Genomic DNA, 23,505 nt, shown 5'->3' on the forward strand with positions numbered 1-23,505 from the left:
TTTTTGAGGTCCTGCTAGTGCTAGAGAGCCAGTGTCGGGCCCGTTTTAGGTTCCGACACACTCCTCTCTCTACCACGAGATCTCCTATGTGCATGATGTCTATGCCTATTGCATGTATGGTTACTAACACACTATAGTTGTGATAGCCTTCAATACTGGTTGTTCCTATTTGCTCACACTTGATTGTTGGCATATTGCTACAATTTATTACAACATGTCATTTCAGTTTTATACATTCTATTTGAGAGAAATCACTTAGATTTGACAATTACTTGATTATAGTTAGTAGATAGCTCATCCTTCAGGCCATTTCTCTTGCCTAGTCCTTGATTTGGTTGTAATTTTGGGGCTATTTTGCTATCATTTATAGCAACCTATTTGTCTTGGATTGTGCTCTCATCTCTTACATTATGGCTAGTGGGTCAAATGACAGTGCTATCTTTAACATTGAGAAGTTGAAAGGCACAAATTATAGCTATTGAAAGGCACGAATTTGACGCTCTCTAAGTGAAAAAGTTGTAGATTAAGCCATTGAAATATAAGGCTATAAATCCCAAATGCTTTGATGCAGAGGATTGGGCTGAACTCGATGAGTTCTATAAATCTATAATCATTTTGTCACTCTCTAAGTAGGTTTACTATAATGTTGTCTCTGATAAGTACACTGTATATAAGTTTTGGGATAATATTTGCAATGCCTATGAATTTGTCAGATGTATTGGATGAAGCAACTGATGGACCTTTGTATGAAGAAGGGGACCTCCATGTCCGCCCACTTGAATAAGATTCATTCTATTTTTAGCCACTTGTCTTTGCAAAAAATTGAAGTTAAGGACAACCTTCCTCCCTTATTCTTGGTGATTATATTGCTTGAGTCATGGGATACATTTCATATTGCTATATATGCAAATATATCTACCAATAGGTTGAAATTAAAGAATGTAGAAGGTGCGCTCTTGAATGAAGAGTTTAATTGAAAGAATATGTATACTCCTTGCACCTCTCATGCTTTGACAGTTAGAGGTAATAATAGTAGGAGTGGTAATGACTACCGTAGGAGAGATGTTGGGGGCAAAGGTCCCTCTGCCTAGCTAGCCATGTATTACTACATTGACAATACCCATGCCTACACATTGTAGGCATCAGTCGCCCATCACTGTCACTTTATTCTTTATTCTTTCAGTGACATTTGAATAAAGGGAAGATTGGTCACAGATTGTGACTATTAGAGTTTCCATATTGTGTGTGTGTGTCTCTCTCTTACTCTTGCTCCTTCCACCATAGCACTTGCTCTCGCTTATGCTTCCACTTCAGGGCTCACCTCCCTTCAACCAGTATCAGAGCCTTCTTCTTTGTGAGCCAGTACACTCTCAATTTCCATTTGAATACCTATAACAGTCATCTCTTTGTCGGTAGCCACCATAGCCACTCTGTTCGAGCTTGTTATCAATTGCATTCTTCTTGGACACACTTTGAGCCTTCTCGAGTAAGTTGGAGCAACCCCCATAACCTTCACCTTGCTGGTGCAGCATCACATTGTGTGGAACATGCCCTTTTTTAGTAGCAACTCACTTTTTCATCTCTTACAGTATTTTTTTTTCATTGGACAGCTATACAAGGACTTATACACTTGGTTTTGATACTTGGCATTGATCCTTTCACTCTTGAAATTCCATTTGAGTGCTAAGCTTTAGTTTTGGACTGTTATAACAGTCTATATATTGTCATAAAATAGGGCAGTACTTATCTTTGATGTCTACACTCATTGCCATTGGTTGGATGATACTCGATTATGCCTGGTTGATGCTTATATATTCAAGGATGCTAGGTCATTGCTTGAAGTTGATTTTGGACTTATTTAACCACTTCATCTACTCTATTTCGGCTGAGGTTTGCTGGTTGGAAATACAAGGAAACACTCTATTTGATACTTCTATGGCTAGCTTTGTTGGTCTTATGATGCCCAGTTATGCTGAAGTGATGTCTATATGTATGGGAATGTTATGCCCATGTTATGGGTTGGATTTGAATCTGAATTTAGTACTGAAATAGCTTGGTTTGACAGTTTATTCACTGTTGTATACAACAGGGCTGAACCTCTTTTAACAAGGATTTTTGTACCTATTGCTTCTGGCTATGATTCGGATGTTTTATATGCACTCCTGATGTATACTATTGATGCTAATACATTGGTATATCATATGCCCATGATTTGAGGTGGATTTGAGCTTCATTTGAGGACTAATTTACTCAATTTTGATAGTGAATTTATTGCTGTAATAACCAAAGCTGAAGCCTATTTGGTTAGTGTATGCTCTACCTATTGCTCACGGGTGCTTCTCGGGTGACTCATATAACTACACAGATGTATACGGAGGTTGGCACATGTCTTATATTGATCCGGAATGCCTTTTGAGTTTGATTGAGCTCTGTCTTGGTTGGAATTTGATTGACATTGGTCTACAGTAGCATGCTTTGTGACAATCATTATGTCTATGGTCTATGTTTAACCCTTCAATATATGCTTTGATGCATATGTTAGAAATGCATGCTCCTCACACTATCTATGTTTGATTGCCACTTGGAGTTTCAGTTGGGTGTTCATTTGCATATTTTGGAGCTCTTGGATGCTTATTTGTGTTGTTAGAGCTCTGACATTAACTGTTACATGATGTATTGGATGTTAAAGGGGATGCTTGATTGATCCCTTGCTCTGGATGCTCCATTGATATATGCTCTTGGATCCATGATGCCTTATGCATTCACATGCTATCTTTGAGCTTGGTTTCTCGATTGACATCGATCTTTCTACTAGTGGGAGCTTCATGCTATCTTTGGATATTGTAGAGCTTGTGGTTTATGCAGTTGAGCTTCTTGAGGAGATGAGACTGGGAACTCTTACATGTCTATGCCCTTGAAAGATACTTGTTTGCATTGGATGCTTTTGGGCTGATTTGATCCATCTTCTCTTTGAGTATACATCGACCTTTGTCAGGTATTTGGGTGTTTGGCTCATGGTTTTGGCTATCACATTGTTTGTTACATACCCGCTTCATGCAAGATCTGGCATGGAAGTTATACTTGTTAACTTTAGATCACTGTTTTCTCTCTTATTCTCACAGTTGTGATTTATTACAACATGCTATTTTATCAGATTTTGATGCATTTACTGAGTTTAATCATGTCATTTTGATATACTTTTGGTACTATTTGATGGACAACTGGTCATTTTAGCATTTTCTCTTATTTTTAGCTTGTTCTAGTAATGGTTTTGGCTTGTTTACTACTAATTACAATAGGTTTTTTTTTTATAGTCTACCTCTATTTGACTCATTATGACTGGTCATCTCAAAGATACTGCTTTGTTTAACATTGCCAAGTTTGATGGCATCAACTATGGCTACTGGAAGTCTCAAATATAGCAGGTTTGTGTGTAGAATTTGCAGATTAAGTCACTAAGAAATAAAGGTATTAAACTCGAGAACATGGATGATGATGACTGGGCTGATTTAGATACACTATGCAGGTCTAGTATCACTTTATCACTCTCTGAAAAGGTCCATAATAATGTTGTTGAAGATGAGGATAAGAGTACATGGAATCTATGGGAAAATATTCAAGAACTTTATGTAAAATAGATCCCTGCTTCATAGATGTATTGGCTTAAACAGTTGATGGATCTCTGCATGAAGGAGGGGACCCCATTGTCTACTCACTTTAACCAGTTTCATTTTATCATGAAAAATCTACTTCAATAGGGTATTGAGTTTTAGGATAATTTGCATCCTTTGTTTTTGCTTGGCGCTTTACCTTAGTCTTGGGATGTATTTTGCATTGCAATTTGTACCAACAAACTTGATGGGCTGAAATCAAAAGATGTAGAGAGTGCTCTTTTGGTTGAAGAAACTAATAAGAAAAAAAAGTATGCTTCTCGAAGTTGACATGCTATATCCGTTAGAGGTAGCAGAAGTGGTAAGAAAGATAATGATCGTCATGAAAATGACTCTCAGAAGTCTCGATCTAAGTCACGTGGACGCAGTAAGTCTCGTGGACATAAGTCAGATCTTACATGCCATTATTGTGGGAAAGTGAGACACATACAATCGTAGTGCCATAAGATGCGTGATGACAAGCACAAAGAAAAGAGGAAAGAAAAACTGTAGGAGAAATCCAATGATCGCACCATTATACCTACAAAGTCTAGCGTAAAGATTGAGGAGATAAATGTCATGTAGCTTGAGGAGTTTGATGGTGACTACATCTTAGCAGTCTCTTCATGTGATGCCTTTGAGCTGATCGAGGCTCAGTCTATGCATGCGCAGTATTGGCTCTTGGACTCGGGTGCATCTTTTCATCAGACCCCTTACCGTGAGTGGTTTCATACCTATCGCATTGTATCTGGTACTGTGCGCTTAGGTGATGATTGGTCTCTTGCTATTGTTGGCACTGGTGATGTCACTCTATAATTTCCCTCTGGTAGCACTTTGTTCTCCATAATATATGTCATGTACCCACATTGACTAAAAGCCTTATGTCTACTGGGTAGCTTGATGATGTAGGTTATTATGTATGCTTTTGTGATTCTACATGGAAGATAACTCGTGGCAAGCTTGTTCTTATAAGGGATGCCAACTGTGGCAGCCTCTACCCCTTGGTTGTATTTGGTGCTATTGACCATGTTTTGTCAATAGGTTCTATCCCACATGTATCTCTCTAGCATAATCATCTTGGGCATATGTTTCTTAAGGGAATGAAAATGCTTAGTGCTTTGTAGTATCTTCTGCCTTTTGACTACTTGCATTTTGAGTCATATGATCATTGTTTATATGGTAAGCAAACTAGGAATTTGCATAAAAAGTTTGGTATTCCATGCATGGGTGAGCCTTTGGCTCTTATGCATTCAGATGTATGTGAAGCCATGCGAGGGTGTGAAGTAATTTGTTACATTTATTGACGATTATTCATGTAAGGTTTGGGCTTATCCCATAAAGCAAAAATCTGATGCCTTGGCCATCTTCCTGCCATCTTTCAACATTGGCTTGCTCTTGTCAAGAATCGGTGAGGGCATAGGTTGAAATGCCTAAGGATCGATAACGGGGGTGAGTACGTCTCACGTACCTTTGAGCAGTTTTGTACTGAGTGGGATATTAAGCATCAATTGACTGCCCCTTACACCCCTCCCCAGAATGGTATGGCTAAGCATATGAATAGGACTATCAAGCAGGCTTACCACAACATTTTTTGGCTAAGGCAGTCTCTACTGACGTGCACCTCATTAACAGGCCACCTTGCAATGGTATTGACTTCTAGGTTGCAAAGGAGGTATGGACAAGAAAGCCTCCCTCATATGCTCATTTGCATATCTTTGGATGTGAGGCCTTCTGCCATGTGCCCAAGGACAAACGCAATAAGCTGGATCCTAAAAGTGTGAAATGCATTTTCCTTGCCTATGGAGATGTGATATCATCTTTGGGATTCGCATGTGCGAAAAGTAATCTGCAGCCCATGATGTTGTATTCCATGAGGACAAAACGTATATGTAGCTTGAGAAAGTTGTTGAGATACACAAGGTTATCTTTTAGGAGGAGTCTCCCTGCTCTCGCACAACCAGCTAAATAGCCTACACCAATAGCGGATCCTCATGCCTAGGATATTAGACAAGATATTAGATAGGATGTTGGATAGGTAGCATGATTTGCATTGAGGTGTTCTACTAGAGATAGATGACCTCCTGACCATTATGAGCCCTCCATAAACTATGTCTTGGTTATAGATGTAGAAGAGCCTCTCATCTATGATGAGGCTATGCGTAGGGGTGACAATCACTCTGGCAGAGGACTTTGTAGTCTAAGATTGACTCATTGCATAAGATTTGTACGCAGGATTTGGTTTCCTTGCCTAGTGGCAAGAGGGAAGCATACAAGGCCAGATTGGTAGCAAAGGGTTTTAAGCAGGAGCATGGTGTTGACTTTGATGAGGTCTTCTCTCCTGTGGTTAAGATGACCACCCTACGCTTAGTCTTGGCTTTGGCTGCACAGCTTGACTTGGACTTGTATTAGTTGGATGTCAAGATGGCTTTCTTACATGGGGACTTGCAAGATGAGATATACATAGAATAGCCTAAGGGCTTTGCAGATCCTGGCAAGGAACACCAAGTGTGCAAATTAAGGAAGAGCCTTTATGGCTTGAAGCATGCACCTTGGGAATGGTACCACAAATTTGATGCATTCATGCAATCACAGGGCTACAACTGTAGTATTATGGATCCATGCTTGTACACAAAGAAAGCCCATGATGGTTCACTATTGATTTTGGTACTCTATGTGGATGACATGCTTTTAGCTGGGAAAGCTCATGATGATCTAGATGCTCTTAAGGCTCAGCTCAAGAAGAGCTTTGAGATAAAAAATCTAGGATATGCCTCTCATATACTTGGTATGTGCATTATGCGTGACAGGTCTAGGGACTACTCTATGTGTCATAGAAGCATTATATCCATAAAGTCCTTCAATGCTTCCATATGTAGGATGTGAAGCCTATTGGCTGTCCATTGCCTTCTCATGTGAAGGTATCACAAGCTGATTGTCCACAGATAGATAAGCAGAGGGCCAAGATGGCCAAGATTCCCTATGCACTCATAGTGGGCAATCTTATGTATGCCATGATAGCCACCCATCCAGATATTGCATTTGCAGTTGCTGATGTGGCATGTTATATGGCTACACCTGGCAAGAGGCATTGGAATGTTGCGAAAGGTATCATGAGCTACTTGAGAGGCACAACTGATATGTGCATATGTTATGGTAGCCAGGATATAACAGTCATGGGATACACTAACTCTAACTATGCAAGACATGAAGATAGTAGGAAGTCCATTTCTGGCTATGTGTTCACTTTTGTTAGAGGTGATGTTTCATGGATGTCCAGGAGGGTACAAAAATGCACGGCTCTTTCTACTATAGAGGTGGAGTATGTTGCAACCACTGAGGCTTGCAAGGAGGCAATTCGGTTGGGTCATTTGGTTGCTGACCTTGGTATTGCAGATGCTATCCCTATAGTACATTTAGATTCTATGAGTGATATCTAGTTAGCCAAGAATCCACTCTTTCATGTGAAGACGAAACACATTGAAGCGAGATATCACTTTATTTGTGAGGTCATTGAGGATAGGTCTATTGACCTTGTCAAGATCTCAACTGACCAGAATCTTGCAAACTTGCTCACGAAGAGCCTCTCTATAGAGCACTTTACCTTCCTTAGGAGGTTGATGGGCCTTGGATGAGATAACATCTTTTCTCGTCCTGTTGTATCTATGCATATCTTGTATTTTCTTTTCTTTTTTCTTTTCTGGTGCACAGATCGGATGTTGTATGCACGCGTAGTGTGAGCGCCAGAAGGTCCCCAAGAACAAAAGAACACTATTTTTGCACAAAAAACAAGAGAGAAGACTTGCACAACATGAAGCAAAAGACCAAACGGGTACAATCTCCTCCCATGCCTTGTGTGAGTGCTCCACAAAGCATGTATTTGATATATTATTCATTTCCAAGCTCAAAAAATAGCCCAATTTACAATTGGCACGCTTTAGCTTTTGTGTTTGCTTTTGTCCCACTAAATAATTAAAGTTATTGGGCACCCAAAGAGTCGGGCGGTGCCCAAATACAATGTCCAATAATAAATATTTAAATCGTGCGCCCATGCGCATACAAAATAATAAATAAATATCAAGTACTTCAATAAATAAGCGTGTCAAAATAAATATTGGCGCCGCGCCTAAGATGCATACCCATCAAAAATGATAAATTTTTCTAAATAACTTGAATACACGCTATCACCCAGTGTTTCCCAATGCCACCGTGCCTGCTCTACACATCAACTGAAGCATTCATAATTGTTAGAAAATAATAAAATTAAATCGAAAAAAGTGAATACCTAGCAGTTTTCAGCTACAAAATAAATAAATTGGTTAGAACTCAATCCTAACCTTAATTTATTATGAGTGCATACTCTAAACTCATTAACGTCTATCAATTTAAATATGTATTTTGTGGAATCACCCGCTATGGAATCCCCCACTTACACATTAAATTAACAAGACGCCCGAAAAAGACAGGCGTCTCCATCGACTTTTCGCACAAGGAATCCACCTTGTGTGTGAGTCCCGGCAACAAATATAAGTTTACGGAATCCACCGCAAAACCTCATGGAATCCACTGTGGAATATGCCTCCTCGCATCATACCCCCGGGGTGGGATAGTAATTGTCCTCAATTGCTATTAGCTCAATGTGGAGCCAGTAGCGAGGGGTAAGCACTTAGGTCTCGAGCGTGCATCCATTGGGCCTCTTCAACAGTATGATTTTTAAACTTAACCAGATATCTAGAATATCTACGGCCAGTTCTAGTGGTCATAAAGTTAGTATCTAGAATAGTTTCAGGCTCAAGGATTTCAATTTCTTCTTCTAGCAAAGGAGGGTTTTCATAGACACGGTGTAGAGGTATAAATTGGCCTCTAAAAGGTCATAATAAACTGATATGAAAAGTGTTTGGATTTTCCAGTGTTGTGGTAATTCTACTTTAAATGCATTGTCATTAATTTTGTGAATGATCTTGAAAGGTCCATAAAATCTAGGAGCTAACTTTACAACAGGGTGTTTGTCAACACTTGTAATCTTCGCTTTTCAATACGTAACTAAACATAATCATCAACTTTGAAACTCATAGCTTTTCTTTTCTTGTTGGCTTGTTTTGTATATGATTGCTGGGCTTTGGCAATCATATCTTTAACTTCATCAAAAATAGTAACATGCATATTAGCAATATCATCAGCAACTTGAACTTTGTTTGACAATGATGTAACAGGTGTAGATAATCTATATCCATAAATAATTTCAAATGGTGCTTTCTGTGTAGTTGTATGTGGTGTGTTATTGTATGCAAATTGAAGTAAATGTAAATGTGTATCCCATGTTTGTGGTTTTGAAATTGTGTATGCGCGCAAAAGATCTAAAATGGTACTGTTAGTAGCTTCTGTTTGCCCATTTATTTCAGGATGAAATGTAGATGAAAAATCAATCTTTGTTCCTAAATTAGCAAACAAAGTAATCCAAAAATTATTGCAGAATCTAGAATCATAGTCGGAAATAATAACTTTTGACAAACCATGATTAGTGAAAACAGTTTTTAAGAACAATTGAGCAGCTTGAGATGCAGTTAACGTTTTCTTGCATGTAATGAAATATGCTTGTTTTCTAAATCTATCGACAATAGCCCAAATCATGTCATGATTAGCTTTAGTGTTAGACAAACCAGTGATAAAATCCATTGAGATCTGTTTCCATGGTCGATCTGAAATTGGTAAAGGCATTAATAAACCATATTGCTTACCATGGTGTCTTTTAACTCTTTGGCAAATTAAGCATTTAGATACAAAGTTAGATACATCAGATTCCATGTGTGGCCAATAAAATCTTCAATTAGTGTACACAAAGTAGAAATAATTCCTCTATGGCCTTGGTATGGGGGACAATGAATTTCATGCAAAACAAATGATCGAAATAGAACAATAACACATAATCTTTTTTCATAAAACATAAATCCATCAGTGTAAGGCAATGAATCAATGGAATCCAATTATTTGCAACTAATTTATTCCAATCAACTTGAAAACTAGGGTCTTAGTTGTAGGTATCTTTCATAGGGAGAAGAGAGTCAAAAGATATCACAAAGATATTATGAATTGTAGGTCTTCTACTTAAAGCATCGGCAACAACATTCTCTTTTCCGGGTTGATATTGTATGAGTGGATGAAAACTTTGAATAGCCCATTTAATGTGTCAGTCAAATATTTGTGGTTGACTAAGGAGATGTTTAATGCTTTGTTGGTTAGTTTTGATCATGAATTCAGATCCCATTAAATAGTGTTTCCATTGACGTAAAGCTTGTACTACAGCTAGCAATTCCTTATCATAGGTAGAATACTTAAGTTCAGATAGTTTAAGTTTACAGCTAGAGTAGGCTATGGGATGAGAATCTTGCATAAGGACTGCTCCTATTCTAGATCCACTAGCATCAGTAACCACTAGGAAAAATGGTCTATTGAAGTCAAGTAATTGCAATACAAGAGCATGAGTTAAAGCATGTTTCAGTAAATCAAAGGACTTTTATTGATTGTCGAAGCAATGATACACAATGCATTTCTTTAATAATTTTGTCAAAGATAATGCAAGCAATGAAAAATTTCTCATAAATTTTTTGTAAAAGCTAGCAAGACCTAAGAAAGAACATAATTCATGCACATTTTTAGGTATGGGCCAATTCATGCACATTTTTACGTATGGGCCAACTCAAAATTGCTTCTATCTTTTTAGGGTCAACTCTAATATCTTCAGATGAAACAATATGTCCTAGATATTAAATTTGTGTTTGAAAAAATTCACTCTTTTTTGGATTAGCATATAATTGATTCTCTTTCAATAATTTGAAAACCAAAGATAAATGTTCATAATGCTCGTTCTCATTCTTACTGAAAACCAATATGTCATCAAAGAAAACAATGACACAATGCTGATGCTTCAAAAATATGTGATTCATCATACGACTGAATGTGGCTGATGTATTAGTTAAACCAAAAGGCATAACAAGGCATTCATAGTGTCCAAATTGTCTTCTAAATGTAGTTTTGAATATATCAGATGTGTCCAATCGTACTTGATGGTATCCAGATTTAATATCTATCTTGCTAAATATTGCAAATCCTTGTAGCTTGTCCATAAAATCATCTACCCTAGGAATCGGATATCTATTCTTAACCGTGATCTTATTTAGGACACGATAATCAATGCACATGCGATAGATATTGTTTTTCTTCTTTACTAATAGTACACGTGCACCAAATGGAGAACTACTAGGTCTAATGAGTCCTCGTGTTAACAATTCTTCAATTTGCGCTTGAATTTCTTTTTGTTCAATTTGGTTATGTCTATATGATGCTTTACATGGTAGTTGTGATCCAAGAATTAGGTCTATTTTGTGATCTTCGGGACGTATAGGTGGTAAGCCAGTTGGTTAGTCAACAGTAAAACAATCTTGAAATTGTGAAAGAAATTGTGTGTGCTTAGGATGCATTTGATTTTTTTTAGCTTCGATTTCATTCACCCATATTAAATAGGATTTGCTACCTTTTCATAATGCACGTTTAGCCTATGTATGACTAAGTAATGGAAAATTATCAAAAGTGTGAATACCATGCAATGTGATTTGTTTCCCATTATAATGAATCTTCATTGAATACGTGGAATAATCTATATCAGGATTGTACTGATGACACCAAGGCATTCCTAAGGTAATGTCACTAGATTGCAAAGGCACAACTAAGAAATTTTTACGTTCAACATAATCACCAATTTTAATTTCCAAGTCATGCACTTCTTGTGTTCCATTGTATCTAGTGCCTAAGAATGGAGCCTTGATGCGATAATGTGTAGTATGTAAATTCAATTCTTTGACCAATTTTGCAAAAATAAAGTCATGTGTGCTCCCATTATAATGTAAAACAGTCTTTTCTTTACCATGCACAAGACATTTCATCGTTAATAAAGAATGGGGATTTGGTGTACCTGGTAAAGTATCTGAAGTAGTACCGATGTCGTCATCGTCTTCCGTGAAATCCGACATTTCTTCATGTTAATTCTTCATCTTCTATCGCTCCCAAATAATTGATATGAACAGTTGGCTTTTTGGATTGACAATTCGCCGCTAGATGTCCAGGTTGATGATATTTGTAACAGACTATGGGTTTGGCTTTAGATACATTATTGGTAATAGCAGAAAGTTTAGGAATGTTGGGATTTGGTTGGAGAGATGGCTTAGGGTTTGGATTTGTATTTGATGGTAAAGCAGGTGGTCGTGTCCAGGATTTACGGAATGAAGATGGAAGGAAATGGTTTTGATTGAATCTTCGAAAATTTGAATTGAATTGTTTTGAACCAAAGTTACCATTAGTTTGAAATTGTTGTGGTCGCTTCTCTCGTTCTCGAATTTTGTCTTCAGTGTCATGGGCCAAGGAAATTGCATCTTCGAGAGTCGTTGGTTTGAACATGTTGACCTCTGCATAAAAATGTCCAAGTAAGCCAGATATAAACTTGCATTTATGGGTTGCCTCAGGTACATCTTCAAGCATTCGTAGTTACAATAAAGCATTCCAAAAACGCTCGGTATATTGTGAAATAGGCTCACGATCCCTCTGTTGCAGAAGATCCCATTGTTTGATTGCTTTTTCGTGGAATTGGGATGGAAGAAAATTCTGCAAAATTTTCTTTTGGAAAATCTCCCAAGTAGTATGACAATCAATGCTTTTGCGAACAACAGTCCACTATAGGGATGCTCGGTCCACTAGATGATTAGTGACACACTTAATTTTGTATTTCTCAACATACTGTTCTTCATGGATATAATCATCAAATTGACTGATAAAAGCAAGTACAGTCTTTCCATCGTGTGACCCATTGAAAGTATAAAATTTGAAATTTCTTTTAGCACATTTATTGTGCCACCTCTTCTTTCCTAGCAGGTTCACACTTGGTGACCGTGTATACATATATTGTGGTACTTTTCATATTAGTCTTCAATCATATTGTAGACTTAGTTCTTTTGTGTGGACGAAAAAGAAAGAAAAAGGAGAAGATTTCAGTCATGCACTTCTTGTGTTCCATTGTATCTAGTGCCTAAGAATGCAGCCTTGATGCGATAATGTGTAGTATGTAAATTCAATTCTTTGACCAATTTTGCAAAAATAAAGTCGTGTGTGCTCCCATCATCATGTAAAATAGTCTTTTCTTTACCATGCACAAGACATTTCATCGTTAATAAAGAATGGGGATTTGGCATACCTGGTAAAGTATCTGAAGTAGTACCGATGTCGTCATCGTCTTCCATGAAATCTGACATTTCTTCATGTTCTTCATCTTCTGTTGCTCCCAAATAATTGATATGAATAGTTGGATTTTTGGATTGACAATTCGCCGCTAGATGTCCAGGTTGATGACATTTGTAACAAACTATGGGTTTGGCTTTAGATACATTATTGATAATAGCGAGAAGTTTAGGAATGTTGGGATTTGGCTGGAGAGATGGCTTAGGGTTTGGATTTGTGTTTGATGGTAAAGCAGGTGGTCGTGTCCAGGATTTACGGAATGAAGATGGAAGGAAATGGTTTTGATTGAATCTTCGAAAATTTGAATTGAATTGTTTTGAACCAAAGTTACCATTAGTTTGAAATTGTTGTGGTCGCTTCTCTCGTCCTCGAATTTTGTCTTCAGTGTCATGGGCCAAGGAAATTGCATCTTCGAGAGTCATTGGCTTGAACATGTTGACCTTCGTATTGTCCAAGTAAGCCAGACATAAGCTTGCATTTATGGGTTGTCTCAGGTACATCTTTAAGCATTCGTAGTTGTAATAAAGCATTCCAAAAACGCTCGATATATTGTGAAATAGGCTCACGATCCCTCTGTGCAGAATATCCAATTGTTTGATTGCTTTTTTGTGGAATTGGGGTGGAAGGAAATTCTGCAAATAAAAAAATTGAAAAGTCTCCCAAGTAGTAGGACAATCAATGCTTTTGCGGACAACAGTCCACCATAGGGATGCTCGGTCCACTAGATGATTAGTGACATACTTAATTTTGTCTCTCTCAACATACTATTCTTCATGAAAATAATCATCAGATTGACTGATAAAAGTAAGTACAATCTTTCCATTGTGTGACCCATTGAAAGTACGAAATTTGAAATTTCTTTTACTTATCTTTGTTTCTTTCCGAATAGATTGCGCTTTAAGTGTTGCATCGATTGTACGTCGTATAAGCTCTTCAGATTGCAATCCATCTTGGTTGGCGGTAGATCGTTGCAGATTGGTCAATTGAGCTTGCAAAGTTTGACATGCTCTTCGTTCCTCTTGAAGCTGCATTATAATCAAATCCAGTTTTTGCTCCATCATTGGTTCGGGTAGGTCACCTTCAGCCATAAAATCTTCCATGGTTTGATCGGACATCCTGTAAAATTTCAAAAGACCTCACACACTCGAAATCTTGTTAGCGGGATGAGCGTAGCTCAAATTCGGGTTTACAAGGCTTATTGCTCTTTTTTTTAAAAATGGCTTTTTGTAGTATTTCTCCTTTGCGGATGCAGAATTTGATGTCACAGTCGTCTTCCAAGAAGATAATTCATGCGTATAGACTGCGTGTTGCAAACTGTTTGCTAGAATTGAATTTTGTCATAGTGCAGGGTGAACAATGGCTTGCAGAGAGGGTAAAAACCAATTCAGAGTTAACCAGTGTGAACGCAAGTAATTGGAAGCTTCAAACCGGTTCAGGAATCCAAGTAGTGTGAACACCCATGATGGAAGGAATAATTAGTGACTTTTGTGACTAAGCTTTTCAAGCTTAGTAAAGATTATAGGCCGTCAAAATTGTTAAGAGCTTTAAGCTCTTATAAGCTTTTTAAAGCTTATCACATTAAACAACAATAATAAACTCCTCCTATCTGTGAATAGGTGACTTGATGTAGAAGCTTGTCTGCTGGTCCTCCGCCTGTAGAGGCCGGTCCTTCGCGATCTGACAACACAACAGGGGGTTTTTCACCGCCAAGGAATACGCTGGTATTGACGGATTGCCACAAGACTGACTGTAGAGCTCGATCATTCCAGGAGCTCCGCCTTCACGCAAGATGGTAAGCGATTGGAAGCTCTTGATCTCAGCTTTGCTCTGATACCACTAGTGCACAGATCGGATATTGTATGTGCACGTAGTGAGCGCCGAAATGTCCCCAAGAGCAAAAGAACTCTACTTTTGCACAAAAAACAAGAGACAAGACTTGCACGACATGAAGCAAAAGACCAATTGGGTACAATCTCCCCCCATGCCTTGTATGAGCGCTCCACAAAGCATGTATTTGATATATTATTCATCTCCAAGCTCAAAAAATAGCCCAATTTACAATTAGCACACTTTAGCTTTTGTGTTTGCTTTTGTCCCACTAAAGAATTAAAGCTATTGGGCGCCCAAAGAGTCGGGCGGTGCCCAAATACAATGTCCAATAACAAATATTTAAATCGTGCGTCCATGCGCCTATAAAATAATAAATAAATATCAAGCGCTTCAATAAATAAGCGTGTCAAAATAAATAGTGGCGCCATATCTAAGATGTGCGCCCAATATAAAAAATGATAATTTCTTCTAAATAATTTGAATACACGCTATCGCCCAGTGCTTTCCAATGCCACCGCTGCTTGCTCTACATATCAACTGAAGCATTTACAATTGTTAGAAAATATTAAAATTAAACCGATAAAAGTGAATACCTAGCAGTCTTCAGCTACAAAATAAATAAATTAATTAGAACTCAATCCTAATCTTAATTTATTACGAGTGCGCACTCTAAACTCATAAACATCTATTAATTTAAATATGTATTTTGCGGAATCACCCGCTATGGAATCACCCACTTGCACATTAAATTAACAAGATGCCCGAAAAGGACAGGCGTCCCCATTGGCTTTTTGCACAAGGAATCCACCTTGTGTATGAGCCCCGGCAACAAATATAATTTTACGGAATCCATCGCAAAACCTCATGGAATCCATCGTGGAATATGCCTCCTGACATCATTTTCATTCCTCACCGAGGAAAATTCGCCTTTAAGTGGGATTTTGTTAAGGGTAAAGGCACCTCCGCTACCTAGCCGCCCGTGTATTACTATACTAACACTACCCGCACCACCTGCACATTGCAAGCGGCAAGCGCCCATCACTATTACTTCATTCTTTATTCTTTCAATGACATTTGAATAAAGGGTGGTCACACATTGCGACTGTTGGAGTTCCCACACTGTATGTGTCTCTCTCTCTCTTGCTCTTGCTCCTGCTTATGCTTCCACTTCAGGGCTCACCTCCCTTCAAGAGACTCTTAGAAGTTTCATTCTTAGTCCCATGGACAGTCTCGTAGTAAGTCTATGAGTCTATGGCCATAAGTGTGTATTAACTTGTCACTACTGTGAAAAGTAGTGTCATATTCAGCCACAATGCCATAAAATGTGTGATAATACAAGCACAAAGAAAAGGGGAATGATAAAATGTAAGAAAAGAATGACAATCATATCATTATCCATATTAAGTTTAGTGTCAATAATTGAAGAGATTAATATTATGTAGAATAATTCTAATAATGACTACATACTTGTGCTTCCTCTCTTGATGTTTAGCAATTAATTGATGTCTTATCTATCTATGCTCAATATTGGCTATTTGATGCAAGAAGTTCATTTCATGTCACCCCTCATTAAGAGTGGTTCCACTCCTATTTGATGCAATATTGGCTATTTGATACATTGGCTATTTGATGCAAGAAGTTCATTTCATGTCACCCCTCAATAAGAGTAGTTCCACTCCAATCATAGCATGATAAGATTTTTCAAATTGAATAATGAACTGGCATTGGATATTGTTGGTATTGGAGATGTCCAACTGCAGTTTCCTTTAGGCAATATGTTTATATTACATGATGTACGCCATGTTTCAACATTCACTAAAGAATAATGCAAGTTATGCTATCTCTTTTATTTATTCCTCATGGAATCTTACCCATCAAAATCTTTTCTTGACACAAGGTGCCCTTACTTGTATGTAGGTATATCAACCATATTTTGGCAGTGCCTATAGTACCACATGTATCATTATGGCATCATCGCCTTGGGCACATGCTATTAAAGGGAATAAAAATGCTTACCTATTTTGGCAATACCTTTCACCCCGTGACTATAAGTGTTTTAATTCTTGTGATCATTGTCTTCATAGTAGGCAGACTCATAATTTACGTAAGAAGTTTGGTATTATGTGCATGGGTGAGCCTCTAGCTCTTATTCATTTTGATGTTTGTGGCCCTATGCCCTACAAGTTGTTAGGTATGCGAAGTATTTTATTTCTTTCATTAACAATTACTCACCAAGGTCTAGACATATCTTAGAAAGCAAAAATTAGAAGTCTTGGCTGCCTTTTAGCATTGACTTGCTTTTGTTGAGAACCAGTCTGAGTATAGGCTAAAATGCCTATGATTTGATAATGGAGGAAAATATGTATCTAATGCACATTAAGGTATACTATCACCTCATTAGGGAGGTGATAGAGAATAAATCTGTTGAACTTGTCTCAACTAACGAGAATCTTGCATATCTGCTCACTAAAAATCCCTCAATGGAATATTTTGCCTTACTTAGGAAAATGATGGGCATAGGATAAGATGACATCAATTCCTCATCCTTTTGTTCTTTATGTACATTTGTACTTTGTCACTTTTTCCTTATTCTCTTGTCATTAGGGGTACATTTACCTTTAAGTGAGAGGTCGTTAGGGATAAAGGCACATGTGCCTAACCGCCCATGTATTTATTACACAGATAATACCTACATACCTATACACTACGACAGGCAGGCACCCATCACTATCACTTCATTATTATTCTTTCAATGATATTTGAATAACAGAAGGCCATCCACACATCGTGACTATTGAAGTTCCCATATATGGTGTCACTCTCACCTGCTTTCTTACTCCATCCCCACCATAGCTCTCGCTTTGCTTTTGCTTTTGCTTCTATGTTTTCCCTCAGGCTCTACCTTTCAAGATTTAAAAATCATTAACAATCTTTCAAAGGATCTCATGGAAACACATCTCTAATTTATTAAGTTAATCCATATTACTATAGTATAAATAGGTTGATTATATCATGAATGTATAAATTCTTTGTTTACATATGAAGAAGCTTATAAAGTATTTCATTTTCTAGATAGAATACACCAACATAAGAAAGCACTTACGGGTTATGTATCATATTATGCTAGTTTTCTTACATAGGAAAGGAATATTATATATCAAATGATTCTATTAACTTAGGGAAATACAAAATTTTATATGGTAAAAGATAGTATAGGAAAGTTATATGAAAGAAATGGTTGGTTTTATATTGTTATATATCTAATTTTAGTGACTTGAGTTGGTATCAAAAATTGCACATTCTAACTAGGAAAAATGTACAAATGTACCAATATATAGCCATTTTTTAATGTAGCACAAGGTTATCAGCTTCTTATCAAAGGGATATAGAAAGTGGATTCAAGCTACTTCATTTTTCAAATTTTTGCTAGAAATTCTAATTATTGCCAATGAGTTTTTACAAACTTGGCCACCACTAGACTCACTAAGGATTGACAAAATGTTTTGTAGACTATGTAAAGATTGTCATGTATCCATTGTGCACGAGATATTCATTAGAATATATGTAGATCTTAGGGGGTTCACTATTTGTAGACCCTCTATATCACATGCGTTCAAGGCTTATTTTTAAATAATCTAATGTGTGAAATTTTATTGAATAAAACACACCCCTTTTCTATTCAATTTATAAATAACCCCTTAATGTGTAAAAATGGTATTTGAAAAATCCCTGATGTTGAACCCATGTGATTTGCATATACATCTATGAGTGCTCCTTAGATGCAAATATACCAAATGAGTTGGATTACTCAATATGAAATTTAGAACACATACACAAAAACATGTAATAAGTGTCAATTCGAATCCTTTTTAAGAGTACAAAGAAGAAACTTCAATCATAGAGTTTTACTTTAGAAAATTTCTTATATTTTGATCAGTCTAGATACCCTCAAAAGACATACGGTGTGAATCATTTTCAATTATTTCACACTCAATAAGCCTATTGAGCTATATAGGCTTCTTATTCATCATTTTTTTCTTACCAAGGAACATTACTCCTAACCTCTTGTTTTGTATCAAGGGCCTCAGATATGTAATGAACATGATCTTATAGAAAGTGAGCCATGAACTTGCAAAAATTGTACCCACCATGCCTCTAGCGAGCACTTGAGGGGATGCATGATAACGTTCCTTAACTCATGACCATGTATACTACACATATCACATAGTTGAAGAGAGCCCCATGTCTTGACTTTCAATAGGAAATTAAGATACCATGTATGCTACAATCAAAGTAGGAGGCCCATTAAAGCCCATTTGGTTTCGCTTCATTATACCATGGATGCAAAAATCTTTATTTTCATATAAAGAAGCTTATATAGCAAGATAGTATATTTACTAGATAGAATACACCCATATTTACTAGATAGTATTAACTAGATAGAATGCACCCATAGTAAAAAGAAATTATAGTCTATGTATGGGATTTTGCTACCTTTCTTACATAGGAAATGAGTACTATATAGAAAATGATTCTATTAACTTAAAGAAAACCCAAATTACTATATAGTAAATGATCGTAAAGAAAAATTATAGGAGAAATGGTTAGCTTGATATAGTTATATGTTTGATTTTTGGCCAAAAAACTTGCTAGCTGTAACTAGGAAACATATATAAATGTACTAGTATATAGCCATATTTAAATGTAGCACAAGGTTTGCAACATCTTGTCAAGGGGATATAGAAGTGGATTCAAGTTATTTCATTGTTCATATTTTTGCTAGAAAATCTAATGATGAGATCCAACTATATATTGCCAATGTGTGTTGCATACACTTGGCCATTAGATCACTTTAAGGATTGACAAAACGTTTTGTAGATTTTGTAAAGATCGTCATGTAGCCATTGTGCATGAGATGTTCATTAGGATATATGTAAAGCTTTTTAAAAAACGACACACAATATTAGTGAGTTTGGGAATCTCCCAATTTCCATTTTTGGAATACTAAATAGGTGGCACTTGGATAACATGCCCATAAGTTTCTCAAAACCATATGATGTGACCTATCATTGGAGAGCACTTGAAAAATGAAATCTATTGAGCTATAGAGTGCTTGATTTGGAATTATAGTGTTCAAGGGTATTACAAATCCAAAGATTTGACCACGTGTCCCAAACTTATGGGAAATTCCCATATTCCCCAAAATGGTGTTCGAGTTGGATTGCTCAACATGAAATTTAGAATACATGTGACAAAGGCATGTAATAAGTGTCAACTCAAATCCTTTTTTGGGGTATAAAGAATAGACTTTAAGTTCATGGTGTTTTGCTTAAGAAAATTTCCTACATTTTGAGTCTATATATCCCAAAAATGCATATGGTGTGAATGGTTTCAATTATTTTACACTCATTAAGCCTATGGAGCTATATAGGCTTGTTGTTCATCAAAGCACCATTTAGTCCTTTATATCATGCCAAGGAACATTAGTCCTAATCTCTTGTTTTATAATATCAATGAAGATATGTCATAAACATGACCTTATAGCAAGCTAGCCATGTACTTGCAAAAATTGTGCCCACCATGCCGCCAACGAGCACTTGAGCAGATGTGTGATAACCTTCCTTGACTCGTGACCATGCCTAAAATTGAAAAACATGCAAAGGTATTGTAAGCTAATAATATAGTTGAAGAGAGTCTCATGTCCTAAATCTCAATAGGAAATTAACATACCATGTATAGTACAATGCAAAGTAGGAGGGCCATTGAAGCCCATTTTGTTACTCTAGAATTAAAAGCTTCAAAGAGTTCTGTACCTGATTCAACCATTAAAAGAAAAAGACAAATAAGAAAACATTAAATTGAAATATGATGTATGCAAAATCTCAAAGGCCATTGAAGTCCATTTTTTCATATCAAATGTTGACACTTATTCCTGTGTCCTATTTGAGCAAACAAACATTCAAATACATGAAAATCAAAATAATGACATGTTGCATGGCCCTTGAAGGCAATTGTAGCAAACTAGATGCTATCCATCAAAAGCATGAAGATGACTACACTCACACACACACTTGCACACAATATGTACACGCATACATGTTTGCCCAATTTAAGACACATTATAGATAGCCATTCCTAACTCATTTCCTATCACATCCTAAAGCTCATTAGGTGATAAATGGGCTATTCTGTATGTGGACGTGTGTGTGTCATACGTGTGTGTGCACACACATCCTATTCTGTATGTGGACGCGTGTGTGTCATACGCGCGTGCGCACACACATCCTCAAGCTCATTAGGAGACATGAGGAGGCGCCTTATTTGTTCTCTATGTGGATGTGTGTGTGTCATGTGCGTGCACACACATCCTAAAGCTCATTATGAGACATGAGTATCTATAAGAAAGACATGAGGAGAAAAGCCTTATCTTAGATAGCCTACAAGAGAGATATAAGGGGGATCTACATTAGGGGCAATAATTTTTTGGCATTTTGAATTTGTGATAGGCATGAAGGATGAGGTTTTTCGGCTATTTTTGAATTTCACATACATTTCTTTTTGTTGTCACATAGCCTACATTTGGTATGAGTAATGTAAATCTTTTGGCTTGCACATGCGTGATGATCTTAGTAGTGAGTCTTACTTGTGCCTATCAATTTGGTTAAGGGGATAGAACTCCTTACATATGATACAATAAATTAAAATTCAATTATTTGATTCAATGTCATGAACCAAATACAAGGGGGGGCATTCAATGATTAAAATCAACGTTGTAAGGTCATATCAAATTGATCACACATATTTGTTACGAAACGAAATATTTTCTTGTAGAATAGATAGATCTTTTCCATCCTCTATGAATTCTTGTTGTGATCTAGTTCAATTTTCTAATTACAAAGATGTGCTCCTCTTTTACACCTAGAGTAAAATAAGTAGGTGCTTGCACATGCAGCTAACTCTCCGACTTTCTATGGCGACACAGCCTCTTTAGCTGAGAAGGATCTGTTGCCAAGAAATTAGATTATAATCTCAATGTGAGCTCGGTATGTCAATGCTGTATATCTATATTATGCATGTTTCACAGATTGTAGCGCATAGAGCAGGTGAGACGTTGTACAATTGATCTGTGGAGAGGATGATCAGCACGTTTAACAAAAGACAGTGCGCATTGCACTATTTCAATCTCGCAAGGAAAGTTTGAATGCGTACCGATGGTGAAGCACCAGTAGGTATACAAGAAAGCGAGGCTCTGAGCATGGGACGATGGCATCCCTAAATTGTGAACCTCACGAATGCTTCTTTGTGGGGAGGGAAGATCAGTAACCTGACTGTAAAAATATACACCCCGCGGGCGATGATCGAGTGCATCTTTGCTGGGATGATGAATGTTTTGGCGACCAACCGAAGAATTATAAGTGGGCGCTGACTGATCAGGAGGATTAATTATAGAGCAATTAGTGTTGTAATCAGCATGCAGATGATGGTGATCATGAAAATCCGGCCTGGGCTGCTTAATCACGACCTTAAGAGAGATGGATAGTATGTGGTTGATGAAGGCACCAGCCAAACCCCACACAGCAATATTATTGATCATGCCTAATTGATCGTGAGTACTCCCCATGCCGCTCACACCATAGTAAACGCCGATTGAATACAGCACCACCATGCTTGTCCAGGATGCACTGATGAGAAATTTGGACTGCATATTATAAATGATGAGATTGCAGATGATTAGTGGATTTAGCCATCGAATCAAGAATGATTAAATGATCAAGCGACAGATGTGTAGATAATCGAGCGGGGAACCAAATTAGTCTTATAATTCCAGCTAATTCAATGGTGGCAGTGTGATCAGCAATTAGAAGGTTTTAATCGTATAATCGTGAATATCAGAGTGACTGCTAACGGCGATTAACTCGAGATGATAAGAATCAGAGATCTATACCCAGTTGTTGATGGCCTTGGTAAGGGCGTCGGCATGCAAGAACACGGACCGCAATACGTGGGGCATAATTGGATTTTTACTCATGGGCGTGGGAACGGGCGCCGGATGGTCTGATGAGCATTCGTGGGAGGGCCTGCCGTAATGCCTGGCCGATACGGGGCCGTGCGACGAAACGATGGCATCCACAACCCGCAACCGGACGGTCACACGAGCGAATGATGAGCCCCTTAATATCACGACTGTCGACAAAGAATCATAGCAATCACAACAAGAGCCGGCCGCATCACGTAATAGGGCAATTAGACCGCGCGATTTCTTCTGCAAGCCGCTGCTACTCAGACTTATGCTCATGTGGCGATGATGGTAATGATGATGATGATGATGATGATGATGATGATGATGATGATCTGGTCTTAATAACATGAGCTTGCTCATTTCTGTGGATCCTGCAGCAGCTGCAGCAGCAGGAGTCGCTGCAATGGCGGTTCGCCCTCTCAGCATAGCATTAAGAAGAGACCATATTCTGTTACACTTGCTCCGTATACGTAGCTCATCGGCATTATCGGATAAGATATTGTAACTTGTAAGCCGTTGGCCGGGAACAGAGAGATGCTTTGTCGACATCATATGAGAGAGAGAGAGAGAGAGAGAGAGAGAGAGAGGAATTTTTACGAAAAGAGAGAGAGAGAGGAATATAGGGTTTGCTTGTCTACGTGCTCTTGGCACAAACCCATTCCACTAAAGACCAAAAGGGCACCCCTTAACAAGGTGCCACTCTTGGTTGACAATGTCCTTTAT

The 23,505-nt window shown here is 37.6% G+C and overlaps 1 protein-coding gene across 2 annotated transcripts; it reads right to left on the reverse strand.

The window, feature by feature from the left end:
• Window positions 1-19,909: 19,909 nt before the first annotated feature.
• Window positions 19,910-23,310, reverse strand: LOC148014128 (uncharacterized). Of its 2 annotated transcripts, XM_087666841.1 has the most exons (4): window positions 22,708-23,310; window positions 21,972-22,461; window positions 20,493-20,575; window positions 19,910-20,401 (listed from the first exon to the last, which is right to left on the reverse strand). In XM_087666841.1, exons 1-4 carry the CDS (start codon window positions 23,206-23,208, stop codon window positions 20,273-20,275), a joined length of 1,203 nt encoding a protein of 400 aa, XP_087522967.1. In that variant the 5' UTR covers window positions 23,209-23,310; the 3' UTR covers window positions 19,910-20,272. The 2 variants fall into 2 exon arrangements, with proteins under 2 accessions (XP_087522967.1, XP_087522968.1); XM_087666842.1 differs by lacking the exons at window positions 19,910-20,401; window positions 20,493-20,575 and adding an exon at window positions 21,611-21,764 and having other exon boundaries at window positions 22,708-23,309.
• Between the last annotated feature and the right edge of the window lie 195 nt (window positions 23,311-23,505).

The sequence above is a fragment of the Lygodium microphyllum genome, chromosome 25 (assembly GCF_053477565.2).
Source record: "Lygodium microphyllum isolate KBCC chromosome 25, Lygodium_microphyllum_v1.1.10, whole genome shotgun sequence".
Classification (NCBI taxonomy): domain Eukaryota; kingdom Viridiplantae; phylum Streptophyta; class Polypodiopsida; order Schizaeales; family Lygodiaceae; genus Lygodium; species Lygodium microphyllum.

Bases quoted from the DNA above. Each gene is read 5' to 3' on its own strand.
- LOC148014128 (XM_087666841.1), bottom strand. From the start codon at position 23,208: ATGCTGAGAGGGCGAACCGCCATTGCAGCGACTCCTGCTGCTGCAGCT. The intron at 20,576-21,971 runs GTACGCATTCAA...TGGTTGAATCAG, and splicing joins CTACTGGTGCTTCACCATCG to GTACAGAACTCTTTGAAGCT. The intron at 20,402-20,492 runs GTATGTTAATTT...TTTCAATTTTAG, and splicing joins TTTGCATTGTACTATACATG to GCATGGTCACGAGTCAAGGA.